This window comes from Protopterus annectens, chromosome 3.part0 (genome assembly GCF_019279795.1).
Source record: "Protopterus annectens isolate FY-2018-M chromosome 3.part0, PAN1.0, whole genome shotgun sequence".
Lineage (NCBI taxonomy): Eukaryota > Metazoa > Chordata > Ceratodontiformes > Protopteridae > Protopterus > Protopterus annectens.
In genome coordinates, this window is record NC_056731.1 from 1,932,441,134 (window position 1) to 1,932,468,464 (window position 27,331).

General features: G+C 44.5%; 1 protein-coding gene across 1 annotated transcript in view; it reads left to right on the plus strand.

Annotated features, from left to right (window-relative positions):
* PTPN23 (protein tyrosine phosphatase non-receptor type 23) overlaps window positions 1–27,331 on the plus strand; it is a 1,983,393-nt gene that overhangs the window by 1,140,040 nt on the left and 816,022 nt on the right. The window contains exon 13 of the mRNA XM_044066015.1: window positions 4,067–4,181. Within this exon, the coding sequence (XP_043921950.1) occupies window positions 4,067–4,181 (115 nt within the window). The remainder of the gene's footprint in view (window positions 1–4,066; window positions 4,182–27,331) is intronic.

A 27,331-nucleotide genomic window follows, 5' to 3' on the forward strand; every position in this document is an offset into this window, starting at 1 on the left:
TTTGAGAGGAGATGCAGAGGGGGAAAGGCATAAACTGAGATGCTTTCCCAGATGAAGGACAGGGCATCCACTTTCCAAGCTTGTCTGTGGGGAGTCCTTGTGCAGAATTTGTCCAGTTGGTAGTTCTGAGGGGAGGCAAACAGGTCTATCTCTGGGCTCCCCCACTTGTTTCTTAACATGTTGGATATCTTTGGTTCCAGTTTCCACTTGTGTGGGTCCATGAGATTTCTGCTTAGGTCGTCTGCCAGTGAATTTAGCTTGCCTGGCAGGAATTGAGCTTGTAGGTGCACTTGGTAGCTCAAGGCTGTGTTCCACAGAGCTATGGCTAGTCTGCAGAGAGGGTATGAGTGGGTTCCCCCTGCTTATGTACCACATAACAGTGGTGATGTCTGTCTTTACCAATAATTGTCCTGGAAGAATGTGGTCCTTGAAGACGGTCAGAGAATTCTGTACTGCTAACATTTCATTTTGATTGATGTGCAGGTGCATTTGGCACGGGTTCCATTTGCCCTGAATGCACTGCCCTGCCAAGTGAACCCCCCCATGCATAGTCTGATGCGCCTGTTAGTGTTTGGGCGACAGGGGGTTGAGTGAATGGCAGTCCCTTGTTGAGGTAGCAAGACTCTGCGTACCAAAGGACCTCTGTCTATATACATGAAATGATAAGAAACATTGATTCCAGGTCCTGAGAATGTTGACACCTTAGGCTTTTTAGATACCATTGTAGTTTCCTCATACGTAGTCTTGCATATGGAATTAGTAAGATGGAAGAGGCCATGAACCCCCAGGGCTTGCAGTATTTTCCTTGCAGATAGCTGGGTCTTTGTGGCTAGTAGTTTGAAGTAGGCTGTCAAATAAACTTGTTTCTCTGGTGTGAGGTAGGCCATCTGGGAAGTTGTGTTCAAGCTTGCTCCCAGGAATACAATTTGTTGGCAGGGTACTAGGTGAGATTTCTTTTCGTTCATGGTGTACCCCAGTGAGGTTGGCAGTTTCTTTACAAATGCCAGATGATTTAATAGTATGTCAATACTATTTAATAGTATGTCCTGGCTTTCTGCCTGAATTAGACAATCGTCCAGGCATGGGTATATCTGAATATTTCTTTGCCTGCAGAATGCAATGACTGGAGCTATGCACTTTGCGAATACCCTGGGCGCAGTAGATAAGCCAAAGGGCAGTGCAGAGAACTGATAGTGCATGTAGCATGCTCTGAAGCATAGATATTTTCTGCAAGATTCCCTTATTGGAATGTGCGGGTAAGCTTCCTTTAAGTCCAGTGTTGCCAACCAGGCATTTTTGCCTAGCATGGGAAGCAGCTGATGAAGAGTTAGCATTTTGAATTTTGGGATTACCAAAAGGGTGTTTAGGATAGACAGGTCCAGGATAGGATGCCAGGAGTTGTCTTTTCTGGGTACCAGGAAAAGTCTTGAGTAAAAACCTTGTCCCCACTCTTCTGCTGGGACAGGTTGAATAGCCCTGATACTTAGAAGAGAGAGAACCTGCTGTTGAGCCTCTGCCCACTGATTTGGGGGTAGGTCTGGCCAACCGTTTGGGGTTGGTAAGGTGTGGAAGTGGAATCTGTATCCTTGGGAAACTATATTTAAAACCCAGTTGTCTTGGGTAATGAGTTTCCAGTTTTTTGCATGCAGGGTGATCTTTCCCCTCAAAGGAGCAGTCAGTTGAGCAGGGCTTGGAAGGTTTAAGGCTCAGTCATTGTGACAGTTTACCATCTGGGGTACCTTACTACTTCCAGCTTTAGAAGTGGGAGCACCCCACTGCTTAGGCCTGTGAGTACCTTGAGACTGTAGCCTAGGTGATCTGCTGTTCCTGGGTTTGGACTGAGAAGGCCTGGAAGAGAACGGAAAGGACCAATTCTTAGAAGGCCAATGCCTACTAAATCTGGGAGACTGTACTTGCAGGAAATCTTTAACAGTTTGCATAGATTTAGCTTTTTCCTCCATCTTTTTAAGGACTACTTCTGCCTTGTTGCCAAAAAGGCGGTCTTGGTTTAAGGGAGCATCCAGTAATTTAGCTTTAACATGATCTGGCAAAGTTTGCTCCTTAAGCCAAAGCATGCCTTCTAAGAACAGACCCAGTGACAGCAGCCTTGCAAGATGCCTCTAGAGTGTCAAAACCACATTGCAAAGTATGTTTACCAACTTGTTCAGCAGAATGCATTAAATCCTGTAATTCTTTATTTTCAGCACAGTCAGGAATCAACATAATTTTCTGTTTAAGTAATCCAATAATATGCTGCTGTTACTTTAACATATGAAACTGGCAGTTTAAGGCCCTAATGGCCAAAGTAGCAGAAGTGTACACCTTCTTACCCCACCTCTCTAGAGCCCTGGAATGTCTATCAGAGGGGGTAGGGTTTTTGGCAGTAGTAGCCTTAATGCCTTTGGGTCCCTGTGAAATGGTCTCTGGGTCTGCAGTAGGATTCTTAAGAGGAACTTGTGAGAATCAGGTACTCTATAATACCCATTAGGTTTCCTGGGAGCCGGAGGTAAAGTGTCTGGGGCCAGGCTAGATTCCAAGAAGGTATCATCTACAATGTCCAGTACAGGAGGGATAGCTAAAGACCTGTATTGAGGTAGGAGTAAGACTCCCCTAAGCCTCTTTTTGGAGTCAAAAGTAATCCTGGCAGTGTGCAAGGTTTCACCAAAAGAGAAATCTTCAGGAAGGGAAGCAGAGGGTATGGAGTCCTCTGCATCAGAATCCTCACAGGTAGATAAGGGCAAATCCTGGTAATCAGAAAAAACAGAAATTTCAGAATCCTGATCAGAAGAATCAGAAGGAAAATCAGTTCTAGGTCTCTTAGAGGGAGAAGGCTGGCTTCCCCTAATTAGAATAGTAAGGTCTTCAGCCATTCTTATTTGTTTTTTAGGCACAAGGGCCTGACCATGCAGTTTGGACGTCAGTTTTCTAGGTGTGGATCGAGTTTTAGGCCTTGAAGAAGAAGATGGCGTCTGTCTGATATTCACATCAGTAGGCCTGAATACACCCTCAGAAGCCAGTGCCTGCATAGTGGCTCTGGACCCATCTAAGGTAGAGACATCCGCAGGTGCCATAGTCGAAGAAGCATCTCGCAGCATACCGGACTCCAAATGGGACTCAGTAGAGGCCTGCAGATATGAAGTAGCGGGTATCAGGGGCTGCGAAAGCTCCTCACTTAGTACCGGCGAACTGGCGACTAGCTTAACGGAAGCGTTGTCGGCAGCCTTGGACCAATGCAGTCTGTCTGTCTTTATCTTTACGTTTTTTTGGAATGTCGGTAGTCAGATGGCTTACTGAAGCCATTTCTGGATAATTAAACCGAGTACCGAAATAGTTTGATGCAAAAATTAACCGACGACGAATAGCTCGAGGATTGAATAAGGCACAAAACAGGCAGCGAGGAACGTCGTGGTCTGGGCCTAAGCAAGGAATGCAGTATGAGTGAAAATCTTTGAGGTATTTGCTTTCCACAAGTAATACAATTGTTAACTTTTACTGACATCAGTTTAGAGCAAGAAAAAGGATCCCCAATGGGGTACCTAGCTTTTTTGAAGACTTCGGATCTGGAACTCGAAAACAAAAATTTCAGAAGTCGGCCGACCGGCACTTGCGAACTGCTTCTGCTTCAGGCACCACACGGCAAGAAAGACTGATGTAATTGCATCGGCTGCATGTTTTATACCCCTGACTACCTGACGTCATGGAAGAAGAGACCGCATCCGACACAGGACCCAAGACTTTTGATAATCAGGCCAGCTGAGGGCTACCTGCAAGCAGATAACCCAAATGTAATGACTGCAACAGTGAAACATGAAGAACATCTGTGTGACTGTGTAGGATATTCTATGTGAAATGGAGTGTTGTTCTGTCTCCATTTCATAAACCTTTCTTCTAAGGTACCTCTTTACCCTAACTGAGAAGTGAACCAGGAAGTGTATGGTAAGGGGTTAGGGTCTTATGCATAACATGTAAATAATTAAATACTAAGTGTTAGGCTGTGTTTTTTGAATTGGAATATTCATGTTGTAAATTTTATTTCTACATGTTTGTCATGATTTTGTTTAACTAGGAGCTCCTCTTGTTAAGGCCCTGCCAGTAAATCCTACTGATCCTAGTGTGACAGGCCCGGACATCTTTGCAAAGTTGGTTCCAATGGCAGCACATGAAGCATCTTCACTGTACAGGTGAGTTACTGGCATACTAAGAGACTTATGTTTTCTTAACAATTACATCGAATCATGCTGAAAGATGAATTATTGTGTTTTCTAACATTAGCTGGGGTAACTGTGACCACATACATTAGTAATGACACAAGCAAATATACACAGGGAACAGAATAGTAAAATCAGTGTACTGCAAAGTAAGAACCGTCTTTTATTCCAGACAATTGTTAAAACAAAAAACAAACAGGATATATTTGATTTGCAATACATCTTGAGCTGTAGTGGTAATATTTCTTTTTAAGTTGTATTGGTGATGTGTGTTATTTAAGGAGTGAGAGCTTATCTTTTTTTCTGTGTGGTACACCAATCTATGGACCTTATCTTTTTTCTTTTGCTCTTCTTTTTTGTTAGAGTTGTAGAGACAGCAGAATTATCAGGGCAGCCTGGTCTTTCTTTTCCAGTTACAACAAAAAAAAAACAAGTAATCTCCGTGGTATCCCCAAACTCTCAAAACAACCCACTAAACTAGTATAGTGGGTCCAAAAACAAAACAGTGCAAGAAACTTCTCTGTGTGGAAGAGTTTCAGTCTGTATATCTCTAGTTAATCACTATATATTAATCAGATCAGACAATAGTAGAAGTAGCAAACTTAAACTCGTCTTAAGTAAAATAAATAAACAATAATAATAAATATATAATTGTACAGAATTACCAAGTATTCGAAGGTAATCCAAGCAAGGCAGGCAGTCTGTTCCAGTCGAAAATCCTGTAAGTACACAGACAAACGATAGAAGTAAAACAGAAGTAGAGTAATAGTTTCCAAACAAGCTTTCTAAATATATATATACTTTATCAGGCAAGGGAGTGGTTTATTGTGCTGTAAAACCAAGTGTTATTGGTACACATGCAAGACTGAAACTGGATCAGTTTACTTGATGTTCTTCATCTCACATTGCTGCAGTCCTTACATATGGGTAGTCCGCTGTCCTCGGTCGGCCCAAATACCAAAGTATTAGGCTGACGTCGGTCATGGGCGCTCAGATCTGACATCAGAGCGTCAGGGTATAAAAGCGCATGACCGACGTCATATCCCCAGTCTTTTTTGCCGCATGGTCCGATGCAGAAGCAGCGTTGCAAGTGCCGTTCGGCGTTCTGAAATTTTCGTATTCTGAGTTTCAGACCGAAACCAAGTTGGGCTAAGTACCCCGTTGGGGAATATTTTTGTTTTTCTTGCCTCAGTTAATTCGGATGTCAGAAAAAGTGAATAATTGTATTTCTTGTGGGAAACAGATACGCATAGGGATTATCACTCTCTTTGCATTCCTTGTTTGGGACCGGACCACGGCGTAGTCGGGTGTCGGTTTTGTGCTAGGTTTAATAAGCGCACTATAAAAAGAAGGTTAGATTGTGCTAGGTTAGTCTTTGGTAGCGGTGTAATTATAATATGCCGTCGGATCCTCCGGCCGCTTCCACGAAGAAGCGCAAAGACAAATCCTTGAAACCTAGACAGGTTGATTCGTCCGTTTCGGACGCCGGTCCTGCAGAAGCTACAGTGGAGCAGGTGGATCCGGCTGAAGTTTCTGTTGAGTCTCAGGGGGAAACTTTGATTTTGCAGGATGTGGCCTCACAGGAGTCAGGTCAAGCTGAAGGGGCCTCTCAGGTTACTGTTCTCCCTTCTATGCCTAAGGTGGTTAGGCCTTCTGCTACTATTTCTAAGGCTTCTTCTAAGGGCAGGTCTGTTTTGCCTTCCTCTGGTGTCCCTCCAGGCACTTCAGGGTCTGTGCCTAAAAAGCACATGCTTAAAATGGCAGAAGATTTGATTACTTTAATTAGAGGTTCTATGCCCCCTCCTGATAAGAGGCCCAGGGTGGAGCCAGAGTTGGAAAGTTTGGATCAGGCCTCAGACGACTCAGACTCTTCTGCTGAAGATATTCAAGATTTTCCCCCTTATTCGGATTCTGATGCAGAGGATTCCACTCCTTCTGCTTCTCCTCCAGAGGATTTTTCGTTTTCTGAAACTCTGCATTCCATGAGGGAGCATTTTAAGTGGGAAGGACAGGATTTCTCGGATTCACGAAAGAGGCTTAGGGAATTCTTGTTTTTACCACAGCATAGACCCTTGGCTATACCTTCTGTTTTGGATGTTGTTCAAGATGTTTTCTCGGAGGCTTCCCTTAATCCAGATTCTTTGCCTCCTGCGCCAGTTAAACCGGACAGGTATAACAGGGTGCCTGAGGCTCATAAATATCTGTATAAGAGTCCTAGGGCGGACCCAGAAACTATTAGTCAGGGGCCTAAGGGTGTTAGAGCTTCTGTTGTAAAGAATCCGGTTCCTCTAGATAAGGAAGCTAGAGCTTTGGATAGATGGGGTAAGAAGGTGTATACCTCTTCTACTTTAGCAATGAGGGCTTTAAATTGCCAGTTTCATATGTTGAAGTATCAGAATTTCCTCCTTTCTCAGCTAAAATCTAAAGTGGATGCTTTGGCAGAGGGCATAGAGTGTAAAGAATTGCAGGATTTAGTACATGTCTCTGAACAGGTGGGTAAGCATTCTTTGCAGTGTGGTTTTGATGCTGTACAGGCCTCTTCTAGGGTGGCTGCCACTGGATCAGTTCTTCGTAGGCACGCCTGGCTTAAGGATCAGAATTTGTCCGAGCATGTTAAAACTAGAATTCTGGATGCCCTTTACAGTCTGAAGTTTTGTTTGGTCCCCTGTGGAGTCGGTTTTGAAGAAAATGGAAGACAGGGCTAAGTCTATGCAGACTGTTAAAGATTTTTGCAGGTGCAACCTCCAAAGTTTAGTAGAAATTGGCCTACTAAGGGGTGGACCTACCCTTCTTCTGATTCTCAGTCTAGGGGTAGATCTAGACGTGGCAGGGGCAGAGCTCACAGTACATTCAGGCCTAGAACTTGGAGTTCACCTGCACAATCTGCAGGTGAGGGCAGGGGCCAGTCCTTTCGTAAACAGGCCCAATGACCTGCATTTTCAGCTGCCAGATTCTTCTTCCCTGGCAGCTCCTTTGGGAGGAAAATTAGCACTCTTCAAGCAAAACTGGCTTTTAGTCACCCAGGACAAATGGGTATTGGATATTATAATCCGAGGCTACAAGTTCTATTTCCATACATTGCCTCCTTTCAAAGGCATGCCAGACGTTCCTCCTCGGCAAAGGATAGAGGATCACAAGCAGATTTCTTTACTTCTTCAAATAGGTTCATAGGTTCATAGGTTCATACTAGGCTATCTGCCCGAGGGCATTTACAAGCCTAGCCCATCGTTTTGTGGCTTACGCCACCCTTTTAGTATGGGGAACTATACCCATTATTTTGCTGTGCCTCTGTCGAGCAGTGACACTGAGGTAATCCCTGGGGTATATCTGCGATCTCCCATCCATTGGTCAAGATTTCTCTTGAACAAGGCCAGCGAGGTGCTCTGCCTCACATGTACCGGGATTTTGTTCCACAGCATAGGGAGTCTTTGGGTGATGAATCTATCCCTCCAGCACATCCTATTAATAGCCGTGTCGAGGTTTAAGTCTCCGCCCTTGTGGCTCTGATGGATCTAGATTTTTGAGGTGAAGCATATTCATCAAATCTGGGTTTGACATGGCCTTGTATGTTAGGCAAAGGTCACCTCTGAGCAAGCGTGGCGACTGAATAGAGCTGGAGTTCTTTCAGTCGGGCAGCATAGGACAGATTTTGAGACCCTTTATCCTTTTGGTGAGGAACTTTGTGGCCTCTCCAGCTGCTGCAAGTGTCGGGTCAGATACATCCCGAATGGGGCATTGTACTCAATCATTGGTCTGATGAGTGATGAGTAAAGGGAGACTATGACCTCCCTTGATCTAGATGAGAATCCCTTCATGATAAGGTGGGCAATGTAGAAGGTCTTCCTAACTACTTTAGCTACATGGGTGTCGAATGACAGACTACTATCAACCTGGGTCCCCAGGTCCCTGATAACTTCTTCTGTGCTCAGTGGATTGCCACCTACTTGGTAGCTAGGGGTAACCTTGTTTTTCCCAAAGGGTATGACTATGCATTTTTTGGCATTTAACTTCAGGCCGTGGCTCTGGCACCAGTTATCCGTTTCTGTGAGACCCTTCTGAAGGATATCTGTGTCAGATGTGTTTTCTACTATGGCCCAGTTTGCAGTCATCTGCAAACTTTGTCAGCCATAACCCTCCTGTGTTTGCTTGTACTTGAAAAGTAGATGCCAAACAAGAGTGGGCCCAGGACTGAGCCCTGTGGGACACCACTTGTGACAGGCTTTGAGTCTGACATGGCCAGCAACTCTGACCCTGTGGGTTCTCACTCAGCCAGTTTGCAACCCATCTTGTGATGTATGGGTTAACATTTAAGCTGATGAGTTTTTCAATGATACCCAAGTGGGGTATTGTATCGAAGGCCTTAGCCAGATCGAGGTAGGCTGTATGGACTGCCTTTCCCTCGTCAATGGCTTTGGTGACTGTTTCGAAGAAGTCAACCAAGTTTAAAAGGCATGATCTGCCTTTGACAAAGCCAAACTGGGTTGGATCCAAAGTCTGCAAATTCCCTATGTCTTTATTTATGAGGTCCATTAAGATCCTCCCCATGGCTTTGCAGATAAGGCTTGTCAAGCTAATGGGCCGGTAATTTCCAGGGTCGGTGGAGGCACCGCCTTTGTGAAGTGGGACCACAGTTGCAGTGCCCCACTCCCTGGGTACGTATCCAGAGGTAAGACTTTGATTAAACAGCTGTCCTAGCTGTGGGTTTAATTCCTCATTGAGTTCATGGAGCACACAGCCGGGGACACCATCAGGTCCCATGGATGCTGTGTTTTTTGCTTTGGAGAGAGCAGTTCTCACTTGGGCGCTGGAGATGTTTGGGGGGATGCAATCGTTTGGTATAGATATCTCTCCTTTTGGGGCGGAGCGGGGGAGAAGTTTGCACTGAACCTCTCAGCCAGTATGTTGGCAATGTCTGTAGGATCAGTAATCTTCACATCATTTTGAACTAGTTCTGAGCATATCTGGGAGTTTCCTCCTAGGTTTCTAACAGCTAAAGAAGGCCTTATGATTGTCTTTTGAGTCTTTAGCTATTTTTCTCTCGAAATCTGCTTTGGATGATTTTATGAGAGCTCTTAGTTTTTTACTTATAGTGATCAAGGGTGTCTTACCTTTTAAGGATTTTGCTCTATCTTGTAGTAGCTTCCTCCTTTTATTGTAGAGTTTGTTTATGGCTGGGGTCCACCAGACTGGACGCTTGCCTTTGGTACTAAGAGTCTTTGTTTTGTTTGGGATTGCCTTATCCATGCAGTCCTGCAGGTGCTGGTAGAAGGTGTTTGTAAGTGATTCAGCGGCTTGAGTACTGTTTTCCGCCGGCTCGGGGGCCTTAAAGGAGACCACACTAGTCTTTAGAAGTGTGAAGTCGGCTTTTGAGAAGTTCTTTACTGTGGTCTTTTTTATTTCAGGTGGGGTGGGATGAGGACCTCCAGCGAGATTAGTTTGTGATCTGATCTCACCAGTGAGGGGTATACTTCCGGTGTTGAACATTGTGCTCCCATGTTCGTGATGATGAGATCAAGTATGTAATCTCCTCTTGTGGGGATGGTGACTAGTTGTTCCATGGCGTTTGAGTTTATGAATTCCAGGAACTTTTGGGCTAGGGTGTTTGGGCTTGAGTAGTGTTCCCAGTCTATATTAGGGTAATTGAAGTCACCTAGTATGATGGTGTTTGGTGATACATTTATCCCCTCTAGTGTTTTCAGGAAGGCCATGTGAGGTTCCTGAGTTTGTGAGGGTGGCCTGTAACATGCTACAATTTGCAGAGCAGTCTTGCCTATGGTTAATTGCACCTGGATGGTCTCCGATGCATCGTGCGTTGCCACCAGTCTTGAGGTGTGGGTGTCCTTGATGAATATGGATACCCCCTCCTTTCTTGGGATTGTCCGGATTTTGGGGCGGAACGCATGATATGAGGTAAAACCTGATAGCTGGGGTGCTCTCAGGAGCCTTGAACCAGGTTTCTGTCACAGCACAGACATCGATGTTCTCCATACTGAGAAGGGCCTCGAGTGCGTGCATTTTGAGATTTATACTTCTGGCATTGAGCAGCATTACCATTGGTTTTTTCCTTTTTGTGTTCTAGGGTGGTAGGTTTAGAATTTGAGCCTTGCCTAAAAAGGCACTATGGGGTGGCAAGAGCCTTTGCCAATATCCGGAATCCCAGGGTGACGGGTGCAAGCCGTCCCTTGAAGCAGCGTGGCTTGTCCAGCATGTCATCCCAGGCAGACAGATACTGGATCCCCTTTGAATGACACCAGTGTTTAAGCCAATTGTTAAAGCTGATCATCTTATCTCTGTATTGTGGCATCACTCTTGGTGAAGGTAGGATACTGCTCAAGGTCAGGGTCATACCTGCCTGGGCTACATAATCAGAGAGCTCCTCAATGTCTCTTTTCATGTAGTCCAGGAGGTACATCTCAGGTCGTTTACACCAGCGTGGACAATGACTGAGTCATATTTGTACTTGCTGTTGAGAGACCTGAGTGCTTGCATTATGTGGCGAATTCTAGCGCCCGACAGGCAGCTTACTGTGACCTTCTCCTTACTCAGTCTGGTGGCGGGCGTCAGTGTGTCTGACTATGGAGTCACCAATGACTAGTGTGTCTGGCATTGTGTTTGGCCTTAAGGGCTGTGACTGTTTGACACTCTGACTGTGAGGTCTATGTGTTGCAGGTGTTGTGTTCTGAGGTGGTGGTTGTTTGGGTGTCTGCTTTGGTGGCCTCTGCTGTTTTGGTAGATTTTTGATCAGGGCCTCGGAGTATGTCTTTGTGTGTTTATGTGTATGATTTGAGGTTGTAATGGTGCTATGTGAGACTGGGTCTATAGTGTGTGTGGTAACCTTCTCCTCCTGACTGGTCTTGCCAGTCCTGTGTTGAGAGAGCTCAGCCTCCAGTTTGGCGTATAGTTGCATCTCTCGCATATATTTGTGTTTTGTGGGAGGAGGAGAGGGTTGTCTGTGTACATGAGGCAATTGTAACATTGCCTCAGTATTCCCAGGTTCACCAGCTGAGCAGGAGAGGATACTAGCAACTGATCCCTCGACATGCTAGAAGGATAGACAAAAACTTTAAAAAGGATTCAGGGGGACGTGGGTGACCGAGAAATGGGGGGTTACCTTTTTGGGGGGTTACCTTTTTGGGGTGCTATCTATGACAAGAGTGCCGTATCAAGGTAATAAGTACTGTAGGAGCAAGTGCTAGGTTTAACAGATAGAGAATAGTCTACTTGGAGTCAAGTGGAGATGATCTTTTTAGTTATAGGATACGCTGATTAGATCAGTAGTATAGTTCGAGGAAGGTAGTTTTAAGGGAAAATTTGAAGAGTGGACTTTAGGTAGCCCGAATAGTTTAAACCTGCCTAACGGCTGCCCTAGTGTGCAACAGTGGCAACTCAGCTAGCTGCGTTTAGCGTTTATACCAGGGGGCTGGAAAAAGCTAGAAACTGGCCCAAAACGACCAATAAACTACTAGTTACTGGCTGAAACCTCACAAAACTGGACAAAAGGCAGCTCAGTGCTTCCCACTCCCACTGGTAAGCAAGGTAACTTCCTCTCCCCCAAATAAGGCAAGGAAACAGTACACAGGAACTACAACCAAAGCCCAGGAATCCGCAACTCTGAAAACTGGACTAAACTAGTAAAGCAGGAAAAACAAGAGATATTTTTTTCTTTTTTTCTTTTTTTTCACAAAACAGGCAGAAACAGGTACAGCAAACACTTATAAATGCTATGAATCAGCTACTACAGCTTACACAGAAGAATTTGCTACAAATACAGTCAAATAGTAACAAACAAGGATTCCAAGGAGCTATACAGCCAGTTCCTCTGTCAGAAGTGGGACTAGGATTTTATTCTCGCCTGTTTCTAGTACCAAAGAAAGGGAACACGTGGAGACCAATTTTGGATTTATCTATCCTCAACACTTATCTGGACATTCCAAAGTTCAAAATGCTGACGTTACAACAGCTTTTACCTCTGTTGGGAAAAGATCACTGGATGGTAACTCTGGATCTCAAAGAGGCTTATCTTCATGTTCCTATCAGGCCCAGTTGCAGGAGGTACCTGCGTTTTCGGGCTGGAAATTTACATTATCAGTTCTCTGCATTGCCCTTTGGCTTATCTACTGCCCAGAGTGTTCACAAAGGTTCTGGCTCCAGTGATAGCCTTTTCAGGTTAAAAGGAATACAGATTTATCCTTATTTGGACGATTGCCTGATTATTGCACAACACAAAGACAAACTTCTGCATCATCTACAGTATGTGATGGTAGTGTTAAGATGCCTAGGGTATTCTGTGAACGAAACAAAGTCCAGTCTAGTACCCTCTCAGGACATGTGCTTTCTGGGTGTGAGACTGAATACAGCTTCCCAGATGGCCTTTTGACCCCGGACAAACAAAGAAGCCTTTCTCTTTATTTCCATCAAATGTCTCTACAGTCCAGGCTGACTGCAAGGACAGTCCTTCAAGCCTTGGGGTTCATGGCATCTTGTATTCTGGTGCTTCCCAATGCCAAACTGCATATGAGGAATCTTCAATGGTATCTCAAAAATGTATGGACACAACACTGCCAAGATCTAGACACTGTCATTCAGATAATACCTTGCATTCAGAAAGAATTTTTGTGGTGGGCTCAGGAATGTCACCTAAACAAGGGACTCTCTGTGACCCGACCAGAGGCGAGTCAGATTCTAACGACAGATGCCTCGGACAAGGCTTGGGAGCACACCTCAATGGAAAATGGGTGCAAGACACGTGGCCTGTCAGACTTCAACATTTGCATATCAACTTGAAGGAGATGTTAGCAGTCCAATTTGCATTGATGGCTTTCAAGGATTTACTTCACCCAGGACAGGTGTTGATTCAAACAGACAACACTACTGTCATGTGGTACATCAACAAGCAAGGGGAACCCATTCGTACCCTCTTTGCAGCAAGCGATGATTTTGTGGGAGACTGCTCTCAGTTTACACCTCAATCTTCAGGCAAGGTTTCTACCAGGAGCACAGAACTCCTTAGCGGATGTGTTGAGCAGACAAATTGTGGATCCTCACGAGTGGAAACTGGATCCTCATGTGTTTCAAAAGTTGACAGTGTTATGGGGACTCCAGACATAGATCTGTTCGCTTCTCCACTAAATTACCAGTTGCCAAAGTTTTGCACAAAATGTTTCATCCCACAGCTTGGAAGGTGGATGCTCTATCATTCAGTTGGAGCAATCTTCATGTCTATGCCTTTCCACCTCTGCCTCTCATTCCCAAGGTACTCCTGAAGGCCAGAATAGACAAGCCATCCATGATTCTGATAGCGCGGATTGGCCTCGACAGCACTGGTACCCACTACTGAGGAGTTTGATGCAGGAGCCTCCATGGCCTCTGCCTTTGATTCCGCATCTTTTGTCTCAGGAGGGCAATCACTTCCTCAATGTCAAGATTCAGTCTCTGCATCTCACAGCCTGGCATATTCTGTTTTAGACCCTGGAGGGTCTCAGCTTCCGCAACAAGTTTTGAATGTTATTTTGGAGGCCAGAAGGCCTAGTACAAGGAAAGTTTACGCTGATAAATGGAGGAGGTTTTTTATTTGGAGCAAAGCGAAGGACTTTGATGTTTCCAAGCCTGATTTAAGTGTTTCTCTTCAATATCTTACTGAGTTATTGGACAAGGGTTTGTCTTTCTCCTCGATAAAGGTTCATGCTGCAGCCATTTCTGCTCACTATGACTGTGACCCTCCTTTATTTTCCCATCCTTTGTTTAAGCAATTTCTTAGAGGGGCAAAGAACATAAGACCCCCACGTCGAGCTCCTACTCCTGCTTGGGATCTCAATTTTGTGTTGGAAAAGCTTACTCTACAACCTTTTGAGCCTGCAGCTACTGCCGAGTTAAAGTATTTATCATGGAAGACTGCTTTTTGTTGGCCATTACCGCTGCAAGAAGGGTTTCTGAATTACAGGCCCTTATGGCAGTGGAACCTTTCCTGATTTTTCATAAGGATAGGGTATCTTTAGTACTAATCCTTCATTTATGCCTAAAGTGGTTTCTAGTGTGGCCTTGAACCAAACTATTCATTTGCCTACTTTTTATGCAAACCCTCAAAATAAAGGGAGAAGATTTTGCATACTTTGGATATTCACAGGCAGTTACGTTATTATTTGAGCAGAACCAAGGGGTTCAGGCAGTCTCAGCAGTTGTTTGTTTCTTTTGCTTTGGGTTCTCAGGGAAAACCTGTTTCAAAACAAACTATTTCTAAATGGATTGGGTTTTGTATTTCTTTCTGTTATTCCCTTCATGGTAAGGAGATTCCGGCTGGAATCAGACCTCATTCCACTAGAGCTACTGCCACTTCTACTGCCTTTCTAAGGGGGGTAGCTACAAAGATATTTTGGAAGCAGCCACTTGGAGTTCAGTACATACTTTTTCCAAGCATTACCACCTTCCTCTTTATTCTAAGTCTAGGGCTGGATTTGCCACTGCAGTATTACAGGGCATTTTAGCAGCCCCTAATGCTTTATGATTTTGCCATCCTCCCTTTACCTCTGCTTTGGGATTCTACCCATATGTAAGGACTGCAGCAATGTGAGATGAAGAACATAGTACAGTTTTGTACCTACCATAAATGTAGATGTTCAAGATCCACATTGCTGCAGTCCAATTACTCCCTCCTTCCCTCTGTAGTTTGGCATGGTTATATGGTTTGGGTGATGGTTGTTGTTGGGCATGTTTTGGGAGGTATCCTGTTTTGGGCTGTGGCCTTTCTTTTAGGGCCTTCTGACATCTGGGGCAAGAAAAGACTGAGGATATGACGTCGGTCATGCGCTTTTATACCCTGACGCTCTGATGTCAGATCTGAGTGCCCATGACCGACATCAGCCTAATACTTTGGTATTCGGGCCGACCGAGGACAGCGGACTACCCATATGTAAGGACTGCAGCAATGTGGATCTTCGAACATCTACATTTATGGTAGGTACAAAACTGTACTTTTTCAAACTTTCCTAGCCGTCACTCATAACCAAAGCCTCAAGGTACTAAATACAGGAAAATGACCTGTTACATAATGTTTTAGCAATAGCTGAAGCATGTTATGTCTATGAACCGTCCTTAACATTGCTAAGATTGTAGTTTTTCAGCTGCCTTTGTAGTTGCTTTTCAAGGTTAGGGTGGGGTCTGATCAAGGAAAAGTTTTTTTTTTTTTTTTTTGTTTTTTTTTTGCTTGGCAAAAAGTAACAGTACTACATTTTTTGATCCATCCTGTGAGACAAAATGGAGCTGATGGACATATTTTCTTTCTCATTGCAAGGAAAATATTTGTATTTATTTTCCCCCATTCCCAATTATTCCAAGCCTTATAACCAACACTCATGCTTTTCATCTTTGGTGACCAACAAGTACATAATTTTAGGCTCTCTCCTTGACACTGAAGGAAACTGTCCCAGTGCAAGCTAATGAGATTTTATTTGGTTGGTTGCTTCAGCACAACCTTAGGATGGACTCCTGGCTTAGATCACTTGCTTTCACCATTACGTGGCAGAGTCCCAATAAGTGATTAAGGCCACTAAGAAGCCTTACACTCATTAAAAACTATTCAGCCAAGTTCTCCATTTGAGTTGAGAGGTATCTCGTGTGGCCTCATTTGGTCCATTTGCAGGTAATCCTGACCTATATCAGATACCTGCATAAGTTAGTTTTCAGTTACTCCATGGTCAGGTTGCATGTTTTGAGTATGTGTGCTCATCATGAGTTTTTGAAAGGCAGAACCATTGCTCGTACTGGTTGGTTAAGTAGTTTGTCATTTTTTCTGTATTTTAACAATGCCCTTAAAAGAACCTGTCTTCTTTGGGACTTTAATTTCATGATGGACAAACTTCCCAATTTCTACATGAACCTTGTTTTGTTGGTTATGAAGTTTGTCCCTTGGTATTTTTTTTTGCATCCTTCATCTTTGCTTGCTTGCAGGGAGTCATATTTTTTTCACAGAGATACTGTGCCCCTTAAGTAACTCTTGTGTTCTCCTGAAAACCGTGTCAGAGTTGTCATTAAGGTAACAAATTTGTCTCCATGCTTGCTTTGCTTTGTTTTCTGTTACAGATGCTCGCCATAAGGATCAGTACTTTAGTATCCTATAGGTTAGTATTGACTAACTGCCATTCCAGGGCAATTTATGCCTAGTCAGATACTCCATGTGAGAATCAAACTCTGAACTTTGTGTTTTTAAGGTAAACACCTTAACTATTATGCCACCCCAACCTCCAACATACAGAAACTCCTAGAGCCTTGGTAAATAGCCAAATTAAGATTTATGATTTTTTTTCTACAGTTGTAGCTTTATTGTTTTGCCTTTATTGAGATCATTTCTTTGACTGGTTTTTGAGAGCTTTGCTATGCCTAATGATACCCCCTAGAAAAGGTAAATAACAAGCATGTTTGTGGCTGACAGATACCACTGTCATTCATCTTCCTGTCTTGATGAAATTCAGAGTTTAATGTAGGCATTGTGTTTCATGTAATATAATTTGAACACAAAAAGATTTGTGGGTCTAGGCTAAAGGGTGGCCATCTGTATTTGTGAAGGAGCTTCATCTTTGGAAAGCTTGAGCAATTTATCTAATCACCAGTGAAAAATGATCAAGAATCTAGAAACTAAACTTCTGCAGGCATAATGTGTGAGACCTTTATGATAACAGAGCATATAAGGGAATGCTAAGTGAAAGACCAGCTTTGATGTAGTCATTAGTTGAGTACAGAGCTGAAGATGCAGTTAACATGTTTCTTGATTCCTAGAAAGGCAAGTTGTCAACTAGATGTTCATCGTGCATACAGCTGCAGTCATAACAGATGGGTTCTCCTGCCGTCAGGCGGGTCCTTGGTCGGCCGAATTCCAAAGTCTAGGTCCGGCGTCGGTTGTCGTCGCTTCTTCCTTGACGTCAGTGCGACAGGGGTATAAAAGAACCAGCCGACGCCATTTTCTTCAGTCTTTCTTGCCACGCGGTGCCCGAAGCAGAAGCAGTTCGCAAGTGCCGGTCGGCCAGCTCTTGAAATTACGAAAATTTTGCAACCGAAGTCTTCTTGAAAGCTAAGTACCCCGTTGGGAAACTTTTCTTGCCTCAGACCGATGTCAGACAAAGTTAATAATTGTATTTCATGTGGGAAGCAAATACCGCATAAGGATTTCCATTCCCTCTGTATTCCTTGTTTAGGCCTAGACCACGACGTCTCGGTCTGTCGTTTTTGTGCTACATTCAACAAATGCACCATTAAGCGTTGGGCGGAGTTCGCCCAGCATTATTTTGGCAAAAAATTTAACTATATTATGTCGTCGGATACTCCGACTCCAGTTTTGTCTAAAAAGTGCAAAGATAAGGACCGACACACGAGGTCCGCGGCCTCTACCGACACCATGCCAAAGCCGACTACAGGTGGTCCGGTTCTCAGCGGCCCTCGCAGCCCCTGACTACCGACGACACTTCATTGGCGGTGTCTTCTGTGCCCGAGGTCGCAGGCTCCTCGACCCACACCCCGACTACAGATACCAAAGCCACTCTTGGTGGTGAATCTCAAAATGTGGACCGGTCTGCCTCCTCTCAAGGTGTCTTCAGACCTTCCTCTTCTTTTTCCATCAAGGCTTTCACTAAGTCTAAAGCAGCCATGCATTCTAAGAGACAAGCTACACAGGGCCCATCTCCTGGCCCCATGCCTAAAAAACAGATGCTTAAAATGGCTGAGGATTTAATTACTCTTATCAGGGGTTCTCAGACCCCCCCCCCGGACAAAAGGCCCAGAGTGGAGGAAGAATCCCCCTCCTCTGATCAGGCCTCCATTATATCAGAGCACTCTGATGAACAGGAACATTCTTACTCCCCTTTTGAAGATTCTGATGCAGAGGAGTCCATTCCCGTCTGTATCCCCCCCAGAGGATTATTCATTTGGGGAAACCTTGCATACCTTAAGGGAACACTTCCACTGGGAAGGCCAAGAGTACTCAGATTCCAAGAAAAGGCTTAGGGAATTTCTCTTGCTACCTCAGCACAGGCCTCTGGCTATACCTCCTGTCTTGGACATATTAGATGATGTGTACTCGGAGGCCTGCCTTAACCCGGATTCTTTACCTCCAGCCCCAGTCAAGCCTGACAGGTACTACCGGGTTCCTGACTCACACCAATTTCTATACAAAAGCCATGCTGCTGACCCAGAAACTATCTCACAGGGCCCCAATGGAATTAAGGCCTCCACTACTAAAAATCCATTACCTTCCGAGAGAGATTCCAGATCCTTAGAAAGGTGGGGAAAAAAGGTATATACCTCGGCCACCTTAACCATGAGGGCATTAAACTGCCAGTTCCATCTGCTAAAGTACCAACAGTTTCTGTTATCACAATTGAGAAGTAAAATGTCACAACCTGAACAACCAGACTTGAAGGAGTTGCAGGATTTGATGCATAGTGTAGAACAAGTGGGTAAACATACCTTGCAATGTGGTTTTGATGCTCTAGAGGCCTCATGTAGAGCTGCTGTTACAGGATCAGTCATACGTAGACATGCCTAGCTCAAGGAACAAACCTTACCAGATCATGTCAAAGCTAAATTACTAGATGCCCCTCTACAAAAGGATGTATTATTTGGTGCTAATGCTGAGGAGGTATTAAAGAAAATGGAGGAAAAGGCTAAATCAATGCAAACAGTGAAAGATTTTCTACAGGTACAACCCCCACGTTTCAGTAGAAATTGGCCTTCCAAAAATTGGTCCTTTCCATCCACGGACAGACCCCAAAGAGGTAGATACAGGCGCCCGAGGGGCAGAGGGCAATCCCAAGGATCGTTTAGAGGCAGACAATGGCAAGCTCCTACACAAAGAGGTGGTGAGGATAGTTCGCAGCCATTCAGAAAGCAAGCCCAATGACTTTCCCCTTTGCATGCCAAGCAAGACTCAAATGGCAACACCCTTAGGCGGAAAACTAGCATTATTTTCAAAAAATTGGCATATTGTCACAAAAGACAAATGGATCCTGGACATTATAAACAGAGGCTACAGATTCCATTTTCACACCCTTCCAAAAATGAGAGGCATGCCAAACCTGCCACACAATCAAAGGGCAGAGGCACAAAGACAAATTTCAGATCTCATAGACATGAAAGCTATTCAAGAGGTACCTACTCACGAACAAGGTCAAGGTTTTTATTCCAGACTATTCCTGGTACCAAGGAAGGGAAAAGATTGGAGACCTATTTTGGACCTATCCATCCTAAACACATTTTTACTCGTACCAAAATTCAAGATGCTCACTTTACAGCAGCTTCTTCCCATGCTGGGCAAGGAGTCTTGGCTGGTAACATTGGACCTCAAGGAGGCATACCTGCATGTCCCAATCAGACAAAATTGCAGAAGATACCTCAGATTTCTTGCAGGTTCAACCCATTATCAATTCTCTGCATTGCCCTTTGGCTTATCTACTGCGCCCAGAGTATTCACGAAATGCCTGGCATCAGTAATTGCCTACTGCAGACTTCAAGGGATACAAATATACCCCTATTTGGACGACTGCATGATCCAAGCGGACAGCAAGCACATACTTCTGAAACATCTGGCTTATGTAATAATGTTGTTGAATTCTCTGGGATACACAGTCAACAAAAAGAAATCAAGGCTAATACCCTTTCGGAAAATAATTTTCCTGGGTGCCAACTTGGACACAAACACCCAGATGGCCTACCTCACGCCAGAGAAGCAGGGGCAACTAACTCAATACTTCAGAACACTAGCAAATGTCACCAGGCTGACTGCAAGGAAAATCCTGCAGGCTCTGGAATTCATGGCATCTTGCATCTTACTAATCCCATGTGCAAAGCTGCATATGAGGAAACTTCAATGGCACCTGAAAAACCTATGGTCTCAACACAGCCACAGTTTGGAAACAATAATACCACTAATTCCATGTCTTCAAAAGGAATTTCTGTGGTGGGCTCAAGCATGCCAAACAAACACAGGTCTCCCATTCAGCAAGCCTCAAGCAAATCAAGTCATCACAACAGACGCCTCGGACTACGCCTGGGGGGCGCACATGACAGATCGGTGCATTCAGGGCAAATGGTCCCAAAAAGAAAAGCACCTTCACATCAATCAAAAGGAAATGCTAGCAGTAATAAATGCTGTTATAGCTTTCAAAGACCTTCTGCATCCAGGTCAACTATTGATAAGGACAGACAACACCACAGTAATGTGGTACATAAACAAACAGGGAGGAACCCATTCATACCCCCTATGCAGGCTGGCCATGTCACTTTGGAACATGGCTCTGAACTTACAAATCGAACTTCAAGCACAGTACTTGCCAGGCAAGGAAAACACGCTGGCAGACAACCTAAGCAGAAATATGACAGATCCACATGAATGGAAGTTGCATCCTCAAGTTTTTACAGAGATAATTCAAGCATGGGGAAGGCCAGACATAGATCTCTTTGCCTCCCACAAAAATCACCAATTGACAAAATTCTGCTCAAGGATTTTTCATCCAAAGGCCTGGAGAGTGGACGCTCTCTCTTTCAGTTGGACAACAATGACAGTTTATGCCTTCCCACCTCTTCCTCTGCTGCCCAACGTTCTATTAAAAACCAGGGCAGACAGACCAAAGATGATTCTCATTGCTCCAGACTGGCCAAGACAACACTGGTACCCACTCCTGAGGAGCCTGACGCATTCCCCACCATGGACCCTGCCTCTAATGCCTCTTCTTCTGACTCAGCACAGCTTCAAAACTCTTCACAGTCAGCTGAAAACTCTCAATCTAGCCGCATGAAAGATTCCTTAACATCACAACAGATCCTACTCTCCAAGGAGGTGCAGGATGTCATTTTGGAGGCCCGAAGGCCGTCTACTAGAAAAGCTTACTCCGCAAAATGGAAACGGTTTTGTGCCTGGAATGAGAAAAAGGGCCAGAATCCCGGAAAACTGAATTTACCTCAAATATTACAGTATCTAGCTGAGCTGCTAAGCAGTGGACTTTCATTCTCCTCCATCAAAATCCATGCCTCAGCCATTTCTGCAGAATACAACACTGATCCACCTTTATTCTCTCACCCCCTCTTAAGACAGTTCCTCAGAGGGGCTAAGAACCTAAAACCCCCAAGGAAACAACCAATACCTGCTTGGGATCTCAATTTCATTCTAGAAAAGCTGACCTTGCCTCCTTTTGAGCCAGCTGCCTCAACAGATTTACAATATTTGTCCTGGAAAACAGCTTTCCTTCTGGCTATTACCTCAGCTCGTAGGGTATCGGAACTACAAGCTCTCATTGCTGTGCAGCCTTTTATCATCTTCCATCAGGACAGAGTTTCCTTACGAACCAATCCGTCCTTTATGCCAAAAGTGGTATCCAGGGTAGCTTTGAATCAGGCTATACACTTACCTACCTTTTATCCTAATCCTCAAAACAAAGGGGAGAGATTACTACATTCCTTGGACATCCACAGACAACTGCGTTATTATTTGGAAAGAACAAAGCCTTTCAGAAAATCAGAACAGCTCTTTGTATCCTATGCTATAGGAGCTCAAGGGAAGCCAATTTCCAAACAGACAATCTCAAAATGGATAGCCCACTGCATACGCTTTTGTTATTCTTTTCATGGCAAAACTGTACCTACAGGCATCAGATCTCACTCCACAAGGGCCACGGCTACCTCTGCAGCTTTCCTCAGAGGAGTTCCTACCAAAGATATTTTGGAAGCAGCCACTTGGAGTTCTGTGCATACCTTCTCCAAGCACTACCACCTTCCATTATACTCCAAATCTAGAGCAGGCTTTGCCACTGCAGTCTTGCAGGGCATTCTGGCTCCTCCTAGTTCCACCTAGTGCCTACCACCCCTTTCTTAGCTTTGGGATTCTACCCATCTGTTATGACTGCAGCTGTATGCACGATGAACATAGTACAGTTTTGTACCTACCATAAATGTAGATGTTCGAGTGCTAATACAGCTGCAGTCCAGGTTTCCCTCCCTCCTTCCCCTCTTGGGACAGGCCTATTGGCTAACACCTCCTCATACAACCTGATTGGGGTACTCATTCATGGTGTATTTGCTTGCACTACTGTATTTTGATTATATGGCATTGCTTTATTACACAAATTTATGTATTGCCTTCCTTCTGGGAGCACCTGACATCTAGGGCAAGAAAAACTGAAGAAAATGGCGTTGGCTGGTTCTTTTATACCCCTGTCGCACTGACGTCAGGGAAGAAGCGACGACAACTGGCGCTGGACCTAGACTTTGGAATTCGGCTGACCGAGGACCCGCCTGACGGCAGGAGAACCCATCTGTTATGACTGCAGCTATATTAGCACTCGAACATCTACATTTATGGTAGGTACAAAACTGTACTTTCTTGCAAATGGAACACCTCACATTGGAAATAAATATGCAGTGATACTGCAGTGAAACCACAGTGCAAACGAGAGGCAGCACTACCAAAGAGATCATTTGTTTTTAATTACCTATAATGATTTGCAGTTCTATATAAAGCATTGATTTGTGGGTATGGTTATACAGAAAAAGTAAGTGTTGAAACTGAAAAAAAAATCAAACAGCACACTATATTCTTCATTTTTTGTGCAAACTCCCTACCAACTTTTATCACGAGAAATGCAACTAGAAATTAAATTAATTGTAAAACGAAAATGCATCAGTCATGACCAACACACTTTTTACAGATGAGTGAGTTCAGAAAATGAGAGGAGTAGATGACCTGAATAAGTCTTTGGCTCCACAGAATGAACAAAGAAGAATTAGCAGGAGGAGATATTTATTCTGAAGGTACTACAAATGAGGTAATTTAATAATGAAGAGGTATAATTATCAGAAAAGTTAGGTGTAGTCAACTCTTACAGCAGAAGTCTTGTGAGAGACCCTGTCAGAGTTTTTATCCAAGTATAATAGGAAACAGTGCTGCCATTGCTTGAGGGAGCATACTGTATATGCGAAGAATATAGGTTAGGAAAGCCATTGTGAACATGCCACATCATAACATTGTGGAAAGCATACCTAAAGTTTTGAGGCGTGCTTTCAGACTTGCTAAAGCAACAGGCAAGTGGAATTATATTCTCAGTTTGTTATTTTGTTGACTTTTTCTTTTTTTGAAGAAAGTGTGTAGTAAGGTGGATGTCCTGCTATTCACTTGTTGCAGTATTCTTCACTTGAGGGATATCCCTGCCAGATGGCGCCCCAACGTCAGCCAGTATACAAAAGACTTCACCACTGTAGGGTACTTGGAATGTCTGACTTGGGCTGATTTGTGCGTAGGCTATCAAACATGTATATGCACGTACTATCTTTACAACTTTTCTGCCGCCAGTCAGAAAGCCAGCTACCAAACGTCAGTCTTGCAGTTTCCAGTGTTTTCATCATTGTTTTCCAGATAAGTGCTCAATTGGGGAATTTTTTCTTCCTTTTTATGTCATTCAGGAAAGGCAAGTACCATTGTGGAAGACACATTCCACATAAGGACAGCCATGCCCAGTGTCTCTTCTGCCTAGGTCCCAACCACGACTGTAGGTTGTGTAGTATTTCCAAAGACCCATAGAAGCAGGCTTAAGTCCTTAGGTTTGTATTTAGAAAACCAACATCCAAAGCTTTTAACTAAATGTATGTAGGTTGTCCCAGGGTCCAATACCAAACCACTGAAGCATAAGGCCAAAAAAGCTAGGCCTACGCTGTTGGCTGCACCTCTGCCATCCAACGTCCCTCCCAAGGTGCTCGTCGATCTGGAAGCAGGTGGGATCTCTGGTTCGGTGTCGCAGGCCGAACCCATTTCTGAGGTCACCTTCTCTTCAGCTTTGAGCACATTGCTAGAGGTTGAGCAGACATCTGATTTGGACATTGAGGGGGAACCAAGTCTTGAATGCATTGAGGACCCTAGGGGGGTTAACTCGCAGCTCTGCATCAGAAGTCCTGGAGTCTGAGCTGTCCGATACTAGGTCAAAGGCTGGCTCTCAGTCCCTTCAAAAAATAGTGTCTCCAGCTAAGAAAAAAGCAAAAGAAAGAACGCTTATCCACTATTAAAGAGGCCCTTTTGAATGGCCGGCCTTTTCCCAAAATCTTTTCCAGGCGTTTATGGCCATCAAACAGAATTCAGCAGGGCTTCATCCTTCCTCAGGCTCTCAGTCCTCCCAGAAAAGAGTTGGGGATCCTGAATCTTCAAAGAATTCTTCTTCTGAAGAAGAATCCTTAGACTACTCTACCCGGATACCATCTCCTTTAGAATATGTATCTCCTGAAGAGGAGGCTTTAGGGTCTGAGTCCTCCATGGAGGAAATTTATTTTGGGGAAACCATCTTGAAAATGGGGGAGCACTTCAAGTGGGATACCACCCAAATTTCAGACTTACAAAAAAGGTACTGCCAATTTCTACAAATAGATTTGCCTAGTTCTTCTACAGTTCCACCTGTTCATCCAGCATTTATGGATGCAGTTCACAATGCCTGTCAAAATCCAAACTGTCAGGCCTCCGCTCCTAAAAAGCCTAATCATTTTTATAAAGTCCCTGAGTACTGCAAATTTTCTTTTCAAATGCCCTGCAGCAGACCCAGCAGTTAACTCGATTGCTACTGACAAGCCTTCCAGGATGCTGCCCTCTACCTCCCTGTTGCCTTCGGACATGAAAAGTAGAACCTTGGAAAGATTAGATAAAGATTACATTAGATTAGATAAAAAGATGTACACCTCTGCCATCTTAGCTTTCAAGGATATAAACTACCAGACTCATATGAGTAAATATTCTCTAGGATTATTGTCACAGGCTACTGCTGCCATCTCAGACCTCCCTGAGTTAGAGGGAAAAACCTTAGCCCTGTCTGTGTTTGGAGCCTCTTTTTCAAGTGGCCAAACATTCCCTAAAATGCAGCTGAGGCCTGTGCTAGGGCAGCTGCAACAGGTTCTGTGCTTAGGTTTTCCTGGCTCAGACTTCAACCACTTCGAGATGATTTCAAATCCAGACTCATGGATGTCCCTCTAAATAACTGTTCTCTGTTTGGTCCTGCTGCTTCGTTACTTTTCAAGTCCCTACAAGAAAAGACCAAATAACACAAGGAGTTGAAACATCTACTAGTTTCCCCAGTGCAAAGGTTCCATAGGAACTTTCCATCAAATCCTGTCTTTGTCAATAGCTGCTCCCAGCACCAGAGCAGTAAGTCATTTAGGGGAGGAAGGAGTCCTTAGAGGACCAGGGTTCCTCAGAATCCTCCTCTACAAAAGCAGCCCTTTCCTGACAGAGCAGGGAGTCTGTGACTACCCTGCTTCATTCCCTTCCCCCTCCCCCTCTGCTTCTTAAAAGCTCTCAGGGGGTGAGAAGGCATTACCCAAGACAACTGGGTGCTTTCTATCATCAGAAACGGCTATTTTATGGTCTGGCAATCCACTCCCACCTTTCAGGGTGTCCCCCAACCCCCCCTCCCAAGAGCAGGTGCATCTCTTCCCAGACCTCCTTTCAGACCTCTGCATACAGGGCTCCATTCAGAAAGTCCCAGCCAATTCCAAGGGAAAAGGATTCTATCAAGGATGTTCCTGGTGCCCAGAAAGGATGGCCCCTGGAAACCAGTTCTGGACTTGTCCCACCTCAACACATTCTTAGAGGTTCCTTTCTTCAGAATTCAGAATGCTTACTCTCCATATCCCTTTCCCTCAACTCCTTCCTCAGGATTTCATGGCTTCTCTGGACATAAAAGATGCATATCTGCACATCCCTATTCACCCACATTACAGGAAATATCTGCATTTTTCTGTGGGTTCCTGCCGTTTTCAATTCTTTGCTTTGCCCTTTGGCCTGTCTACAGCTGTGAGAGTTTTCACCAAATGTTTGGCTCCAGTCTTTGCCCATTGCAGGCTACTAGGAATCCAGATATTCCCATACCTGAATGACCTACTGTTACAGCCCCCCAGACCACAGATCCTGCAACACAGTCTTCGAACCACCATTTCCCTACTGGGAAACCTGGGGTTCACAATAAATTGCAAAAAACTACCCTCTTTCCAACCCAAGACCACATTTTCCTAGGGTGTAGAATTCAGACAAGCATACTAAGAGTATCTGTACCTCCACAAAAAGCAGAGGATCTTCACACTTTCTTCCTGTTTGTTCTGCCTTTACACCACATCACAGCCAGGGAATTAATTCCTCCGAGTACTAGGGTTCATGAACTCTACCATTCCCATGGCACCTCTGACAAGACTACACGTGAGGAAGCTCCAGTGGTTCCTCAGGTCTGTCTGTACCCAACATTCACACTTCTACAATTCCCCATTTCTCTTATTCCGTGCTTGAAAAAGGAAATTCTGTGGCGGTCACAGCAGGTAAGCCTAAATCCAGGACTACCTCTCCACCCTCTGGATCCAGTCCAAGAACGTTACACAGATGTCTCAGACATGGGCTGGGGTGCAGCCTTGGGAAATACAGTGTCCAAGAAAGGTGGTCCATCTCCCAGAAAAGGGAACACATCAACATAAGGGAATTGAGAGCTTTGCTCCTGACCTTTCAAACCCCTTTTTTGCCCAGGCCCACTGAACTTGTTCACCGACATGACTTTGCTCTGGTACATGAACAAGCAGGGGGGACCAGATCCTACCGCCTTTGAAGGTTGGCCCTCCTAGTGTAGGATGTCTGGAAAAGCACAATATGGCCATTCAGGCAGTGTGCATCCCCTCCAACAGAAACCTTGTTACAGACTCACTGAGCAGGTCCTGGACTTAATCCCTCAAATGGATGCTTTATGGGGATGTTTTCCTGGACATACTCCACCACTGGGGTACTCTGAAAGTAGACCTATTTGCCTGACCTATTTGCCTCCCCTCTGAACAGGCAACTTTCAGCATTCTGTACCAGAGTTCCAAATCCTCTGGCTTGGAAAAAGGACACCTTCTCTTTCTCATGGAAGGGTATGTTTCTCTAAACATTCCTTCTCCTTCCTCTAATACCAATCATCCTGCTGAAAATCAGGCAGGACTGACCAAAAATCTTGCTGGTGACTCCTTTCTGGCCAAGACAACACTGGTTTCAACTGCTTCTTCAGTTATCCCAAGGCCATCACCACAAGTTGCCACACAGAGTGGACCTTCTCAAACAGAACAAAGTTATCCCTTGCTCACCCTCGACGATTCAA